The sequence below is a fragment of the Phoenix dactylifera genome, unplaced genomic scaffold (assembly GCF_009389715.1).
Source record: "Phoenix dactylifera cultivar Barhee BC4 unplaced genomic scaffold, palm_55x_up_171113_PBpolish2nd_filt_p 001164F, whole genome shotgun sequence".
NCBI classification, from domain to species: Eukaryota; Viridiplantae; Streptophyta; class Magnoliopsida; order Arecales; family Arecaceae; genus Phoenix; species Phoenix dactylifera.
Window position 1 is genome coordinate 113,786 of NW_024068503.1, and position 8,222 is coordinate 122,007.

At 36.7% G+C, this 8,222-nt stretch overlaps 1 protein-coding gene across 1 annotated transcript; it reads right to left on the minus strand.

The window, feature by feature from the left end:
- Positions 1-1,726: 1,726 nt before the first annotated feature.
- On the minus strand, positions 1,727-7,203 carry LOC120108079 (zinc finger CCCH domain-containing protein 18-like). Its single transcript, XM_039121625.1, is given in 9 exon segments — positions 1,727-2,060; positions 2,520-2,613; positions 2,743-2,913; positions 3,079-3,155; positions 4,374-4,553; positions 4,700-4,807; positions 4,809-4,868; positions 5,058-6,007; positions 7,077-7,203. Coding segments are annotated over 8 exon segments (1,221 nt in total). The 5' UTR covers positions 5,543-6,007; positions 7,077-7,203; the 3' UTR covers positions 1,727-2,014.
- Between the last annotated feature and the right edge of the window lie 1,019 nt (positions 7,204-8,222).

The window sequence follows — 8,222 nt, forward strand, 5'->3', positions numbered from 1 at the left end:
CAATAGAAGACAGCAATGGCACCAACAAATGGGCATCATCATGGGTCCATGATCGCGACACGGTGCACCGGCTCGTGTTACAAAGAGCCAACTGCAGGCCAGATATGGGTCCTACAGACCCAAAAATAAGCAAAGGTCTTGATCATAGCCGCCCATCGTGGCTTGCATGCCGTGTTGCTGTCCGATCTCAATTACCCTACAAGGGACCACAATTCTAATGGATACCATCTATCCCCACTTTTTTAAGGGAATTATGTGGCAATTAGGAGTTCACATGGAAGTGGTCCCAAGTGTTCTCAAGGTTCTCATGCCACCTTCAAACCCTCTTATTTGTGGGGGTGAATACAATATTAGTATTCCAAGTTGCATACTTGCATGGTTCTTTACCTTTTTTCCAACACGCTCTCATCCATTCACCTAATGTTTAAAGAGATCTTCTCCCCTTAAAGCCTCTTTTTGTGGTGTGGTGCCTTCCAGCGAAGTTTGTGCACAGCACATGGTGTGTCTGGTGGATTGACAAAAGGAGGCTTTATGAGCATTTTACAGGTCATTCTTTTGACTCCAGTCCAAGAGCATGAACTGTTTCCCAAACTAGTTTCTGAGTTTGAGCCTCAGTCCTGATTACTGAGGACTCTTGGTAGGAATGTTCAGAAGTTTGAAAGAATGTCCAAAGCATTATAAAGAGAGTCAGAGAGAAGATTTTTGAAGGTCTGTTCTTTAATTTAAGCTTCTGTAACACAAAAGAAGGGTGCAACTTTGATAGGCTCAAACTGACCAACTTAGAAACATTTAGCAAATGAATTCGTTAAAGTCAGATAATTTAAAATCTAGGAGATCATGGTGTCGACACAAGGATACACATTATATATGTAATCAGTCTCTTTTAAATGAGCAGCAGTAAAAAAATTAGCTTTATAAACATAAAAGAACAATTAAAAATGGAGAGAAGCCAGGTTTAGTAGCTCGCAACATGGCAGATAACAAGAAACCAAAATAATGAAAATTTCACAAAAAAGAAGATAAAAGACACTCCGAGAGATCAGTTTGTTTCACTGGAAATGCGAAGCAGGCCTGATGTTCCTCAAATCACTGAAAACAAAATGTTTAGGATTCTTTAGTGCTTTTGAAGCATAACTTAACAATATGGCAAGCCAACATGTCCTTCAATTAACTAAAAGAATGAAACAAAGAAGCAATAACTGAAGGTTGGAGTCAAGTAATACATGCTCGAACAAGAGAAAGGAAAGCTGAAAAAGCTTATGAAGATTTCTTTTAAAAAGGAAGGTCCTTATCCTCCAATTACTAGTGTAACATTTGATTCTTGAATGGAACAACTGGCTGCAACACCAAGATAATAGCTCATCAAATATCCAGCTATTTAAACATAATAAATGACCTCATCAACAAATGCAGCACATGAAATAATGCATGCAAACAGCAAACATATTTATGCAAAACTGAGTTCATAGCAAAAATAATTGGTGGCCACAGTTAATAACAATCATAGGCTTCTATACTGCTTTATGTAAAGAGATCAAAAAACATGCATGACATCCAGACACACCATGAACAAAATCAAACCTTACTCGACATTTGATTTATTTAACAAAATATGAAAATATCTTTGCTTACAGATAGAACTATACTAGGATATTCTACTTCTTTGGTGTAATTTATCCGCTATATGTAGAAGTGATTCAACAACTTCAGTCTGATCCCTGAACTATTTATGCTCACTGATTACTCTATTCCAATAGAGTTCGCTAGTTTACATTTCTCCTAAGTATCAAGACTTTGCTTCTGTGATTTACAGGGATGAGTATATGACAATTCTTGTATCTTTTGTATTGTCTTTGCCGCCTTCTTCACAAGCATAAAGTGGAGGAAGCTTCTACTGCTGCGAAAAAGAAAACTTCTGTATCAATTTGTAGCAGACTGGTACACAGCATTCTGCCTCTAACTGTCCTCTGCCCTCTGCGGTTCTTTCTCTATATAGCTGTGGAAATGCTGCTTCCTAGCCAAGTGATGAAAAAGGACTATCTGGAAGTTCGATATGACCACTACAAAGGAGAATACACATACAAATGTAAGTTAAGGAGGAAGAGCGCTGAGTTTATATAGCGTACTACTATACAATAGCAGCTTAAAGTTAAAGAGGAGCCTTAATGAGATATAAAAAAGAAAGGCAAGATTCACCAACTGGTAAAATATCATTAACCAATGTACCTCCCTGATTTTAACAGACTCAAACAAAATTGCAAGAGTATCTCTGCGCAGAATGCGGTAGCAATATAGGCATTATAACTCAGAGCAAGTCCAAAACAAAGTTGACATTGGTCGTCCTAATTCATTAATAATGATAACTGATACAATTTCTACAGCCTTTTCGTGGTCCAAATCTAAAACACAGATCAGTATAAAAGGAAAAGGAAAATCCAAATTAATGGGAAAATAAAGTGGAAATTATTGAAATATTTATGCATCATGCTTCAATTTATTTTTCCAACTTATTCACTTACTTATCTTGCTCACTGTAGTTGTTGCTCGTCTGTGTAGCTGTGCCATCACTTGTAGAGCCATTATTTAGAACAATCGGCATATTACTGATATGAACTGCCAAAGAGGAAAATGAGCTTTGTGAGCATTACATGAAGGAAATGTTTTATGAAGAGAAAGCAAACACTATCAATAAAGCAAAATTTGATTTTTGAGAAATAACAGAATATTCTTTTTTGCTTTCACCTTCTGGAATGTTTAGTTCATCCATCCTATTACCAGTGTCCGGATGTAGCATCGGTTGCTTAGGGGTTAGCTGCAGCTCAAGGAGGCGTCTTCTCTCAAGTTCAATTGCATATTCATGCTCTTCAATTAGTTGCTTTTTTAAAGGTCCAGAACCATCACATAATCTTGGCACTGAAAGAGGTGGAGAATTTATACATGCTCCAGAGATACTCCTCCCTCCAAAGAGAGAGAGATATAGGTGGTGGTGGCAGGGAGGACAAAAAGAAATAAAGAAAGAATGGAATATCAAATAGAGTAAGATAGCAGTTATGACCAAATATGGTGAATCCTCCGCACCTGCATTTGTACCCAGATCCATTTCAAGATATTGATAAGGATAATATGCTGGAAGCTCCATCTTTTCAGCATACTTTCTGCAAATGTAAAACATCTAAAAATCATCAGAAAATTATTAAAAGGGAAAAAGGTATAGTCAGATTTACAAATTGAACCCACAAAGATGACTAATGTTTTCATAATATTACCAGATGCTTTAGAAAACATTGTTTTTGATAAGTGTTTCTTGCCAGGTAATACAAAACCTGATACACATATATAGACACATACATACACATATATAGACACATACATACATACATTGTTTTCATCCCTTTCAGCAACTCACAACATGAAAGAAAGAGTTTAAAACTGCAGATCCAACAATTACCCAAAATGCATTCTTAAAATAAATGCATTCATTTGCCAAGATATAGATGCTTTTAGATTTTAAATGAAATAAATGAACAAAGCAGACAGCAGAGAATAATATTACCAACTTTAAATTTCAAAAAATCATCAATTAGCATGGAAGTACGTGATCTACATCACATGAAAGCAACAGCCCAATATGCCAGGAAGATTCTACAAGCTTCCTGATATACATGGTGGTAAAGCTACAGGCACTACTCAGAGGTCGACATCTTTATAATTTACGAGACACATGATGATGCATAGAAATTTTTAAGGGCGATAAGCATACTATTAATTGTATAACTTAGGAGATTATTACAGGTTTGATCGAAAAATATATCACAAAAAAAAAATGCACTCTGGGCTTTATATAGGAATGAAAGTTCAACAATCGTTATGTGTACTTTACAGTGAATCTCAGGACATTAAGCTACCATTCCTCTATAAATAATTTTCCAAAATGCGAATCTCATGAAACTCTCCTTGTTCCACCCCAAGACAAGCACTTCAAACAACTGTTGACCCAATACCCCACAGAACCAGTGGGAATGGCTACACTACTGCATTATTGTAGCTGCAAACCGATTTGACTATTTTTTGAGTTTTTCTTATCATTCTGGCTCACCAGGACTATATATGTATTTGCAGAAGTCTTATAGATGAAAACTTGTAGCGTGTAGTAACAGCACAGGGGGAAAAGATTGATTTTTGACAACTGATTTCCCCTAATGACTGAGAGAAGATTAAAGAGGGGAAAAAGATTAACCAATAAAATCCAGAACAAAGAATAGAAGACAGAAGAACCTTAACATAATGCTAATCTAGCAAAAGTCAGTTGTTTTGCTGCACAACATGGCAATATCATGAAAGAAGAAACCAGTCGAGTGGCACTGGATACTGACCTGTCAGCGGGCTTTGGTTTTTCCTTATAAGGCTTAACCAAAACACGGAAGCCACCAATGTAATGAGGACTTCCCTTTGCTAAAATAAGTTTTACAGTTTCCGGATAGTGAAAGCTCACAAACCCAAACATTCGTTTCTCTTGTCGCGGAATTCTCACATCACGAACGGGACCATACTGCCTGATCAGATACAGAAGGCAGTACCCAATAAATGTAGGAAACTTGTTTCAATATGAGGGAACATTCAGCAATCTTGTTTTTGTAGAACACAACTCACATGCTTCTTTGAACTTTCTCGAGAAGGAAGAGGAAGAGGAGGAGGATACCTGAAGTAGTTGACAACATCTTCCTCTGTGAATTTGCTTTCAGCTGGGAAAGTAAGATAAATTTGATGAGAGCTGGCAAGTGATGCTCCCTGATCACTTCTCTCATTCCTGTAACTCCATGTACTTTGCAGCTTCTTCTGCTAGTACCACCGCATGCTGCCCATGTGGTCTGCAATTCAATTATGACCATATTTTGTTGACATTTTAAAGTAAAAAAAAAATATATAATACTCTTATATTATCTTTCACTAGAATAGGTTCTGTCCAAGAGAATTGAAGAACACACACATTATCTAAGTAGGACTAAATATTGAAACCAGAAGCACCAAGAATCAGCCGTGCTAGAGCAACAAAGTACCTATCTATAAGCTGAATGCTTTTTAGTCGGGCAAGCAACTTTGTCAAGCTGAAACCAGCCTTCCCATGACGCTGGCTCTCAGTAAGGTACCCCTCAGCCTGAAGCACCTTCCCGTATCTCTCAAGATACAACATGGGTAATGCGGCTATAGAAATAGGCATCCCTCTCCTTGATTTCAAGATCTCTATGAGCTCCATTTCTAACCTCTCCAGCGACCCAGGCAGAAAAGCTTGGTCTTCATTACCCAACTCATTAAAATTTGGAATATAATTATAGGATAATCCATCAGGGATGATCTGACCATGGGAGAACCTACAGTTCATACCATGCTTACAATAACCCTTGTTAAAATAATGGCAAGCTTTGACAGGGAATTCTTGTAAAGCAGGAGGTGATCTCAAGCTTGTCCTGAAACCCAAATCTCCACTCAATGCCACCTCCGGGTAGAAGTAATTACCAGATAAATCAGACCCCAAGAGGTTCATAGGATGTAACTGTTCCTCAAAGCCGATAAACTCGCCTTGGTGATGGGGCCTCCAATAAAATCAGCATATGAAGGAGGCAGAAGGTCAAAATTGGGAACAGGTGGTTGCTGATCAGCTGAAAGATGAGGCTCCCAGTATGGAGCTGGGACACGAAAGCTTGAAGGAGAAGAGAATGACCGAGGACATGTGGGAGGAGGGGACGTATGTTGGGGTGGCTGATCAGGAAGGAGCTGCATAGGACTCAAAGTGTTGGGTCTAGGAGATGAAGAGAGATAAGCTTTGGCCTCATTAATCAGAGAAAGAATTCTTTTATCAGGTCCAAAGGCGTACTCCATCATTTCTTGATGTGTATGCTTCAAAAGAAGGTAGCCAATGATCTTGGTGGCATTCTCCGGCTCGAGATCTTGGATTCGATTAAGTAGAATCTTTGTACATTCAGTTACCTCCATTGTCTAGTGTTTGTCTCTTGCAAATACCAAAGGAAAGGAAAAGAACGTTAAGAATAGAGGAAGTGAACAGTTTTGTCTAGAACCACCAGAATATGGAAGCAAGAATAGCTTTCATGTAAAATAGTACAGAACTACATGGTTGGCTATAACCATGAAGATTCTTTACAGAGCAGAGTGTAACAAGCTTACATAACCAAAATAAGCCAAGTTAAAAAATACAAGTGTTCATCCAAGCAACACTTATGACTTTAAAATAATAATCCAAACTGTGGTAACTCTGGAAAATAACAGATCTGGCAAAGCAATGACCTTTTATCTAAAAGATGGAAATAACACCATAACCACCACCACCCTTAGAAGAAGATGAAGGGGAGGAAAGGTGAACAGCAAAAAAGAGGAAGAAGAATGAAAACTTTTCAATTTCTTGTGCTTTATTTACTACATGTTTTATTCGCTATGTTATAAATAGACTTAAAACCCTCTAACCTTAAAATTTTAAGCAGCAGCTTTCCATCCAGACAAAGAACTATGGGAACAATCTCTTGGGCAAGAAGGGGGGGGAGGGAAATCCCCCATAAAAGAAGTGACAGAGAAGCATATATCCACCCAAAAAGAAAAAAGATACTGAATGAAAACCCAATAATAAACCTTTACCTTTTGAAAAGCACACGTCTACAGACTTATATGTTAAAAGTGGGTATCTTGTACATCTTTTTAGCACAACCACAACCAAACCCTACTATATTTAACCAGAAACATAAGAAACAGGAAATATTTAACATAAAACATCCACAGCAATGGCAGAGTAGAGGAGGGGCAGAAAAAGGAGGCATCTTTTCCCCTCAAAAGCTACTCCCCTCTCAATCAAAGATGAAGAAGACCATTCGTTCGAGAAATTCATCTGGAAAATCGTCTCTTTTATAAGAAATAACAGCGAAGAAGGCATAAAACTGAGATCTTTGCCACCAATCTGCCTAAAAAACCACATATATCCACTCAACTCATCTTAAAAATCTCTTTTTTTCATTGTCTTTTGAAGTAAATGCAGAAAAAAGCTATTTTGCTCAGTGTATGAAGACACTTACTCTACTATTGGATGCTCAGCATCTAATCCTTCATCTCTCTGCAACACTGCATCACCTTAAAGAGGACCATGGGAGGGAGCGATAAGAAAAATAAACAAACAATAAAGAACTCGCTGGCCCGTGTTCCAACGAGGTGAAGACATATATATGTAATTGGCAATTTATTTATTTATGGAATTTTATGATATATATATTAAAAACTTTTATTTAAAATATAATAATAGAACATGGAAGGAATTACGGACTGTATTTCTTTAACTGCTCGTCTGATTGCGAGAATATTGGTAAGGAAAATGGCAAGACGCCAAAGACTCCAGTGGTTATTTCAACTTAAATGACAAAAGAGCCCTTAACCGATAAAGGATTGACTAGACAGTCCTGCCTGGATGATGTGGAAGATTTAGACACTACTTTAGTTAAGTGGTTCATTAAACTCAACTCCAGTCTTATGTAAACAAATCATCTAACAAATGACAATAATTTTTTTTTACATAAATCATCTAGATTGCAATATTTGCTTAATAATAAACGGGCATTATACTAAAGTGCATATTTTTTAGCTTGCAAATTGTCCATATAGTATAAACAAAAAAAATTTCAAGTATGCAAGAAAATGTTCTACATCATCACGTATGGTGATTGTAATATATTTGTTAGAATAATTTTAGGGATTACGTAACAACTTGCCATTATTTATAATATTTTTTTTATCAGCATGATTCTGTGTCAACCTATATTAGTTTCCTTTATTAGCATTATTTTATTAGAGTAATTTTAGAAATCACATGACAACCTGTATCATTTGTAATATTTTTTATTATTAATGAGATTCTATATCAGTCTATATTATTTTTCATGAATGAAGTCTGTACACGAGTATATATAACCTCTAAGATATACCGAATATGAAAGGACAGAAAAATAAAATCACTTTTCTCTCTCTCTTTTTCTCCCTGTTTTTTTTTCTTCTTCTACAAATATTCCAATAATATTGTTGATATAGATGGGGGGGAAAGAAAACCAGATCCTTTGAATTTTGAACTCCAAGCATGATTATAAAGAATGATGTACTAAGAGTTGTTAAATCATGCATCCACAACTTTCATATCCCGTTCTCATGAAGAAAAAATCCAAGCTCCTAAGCAC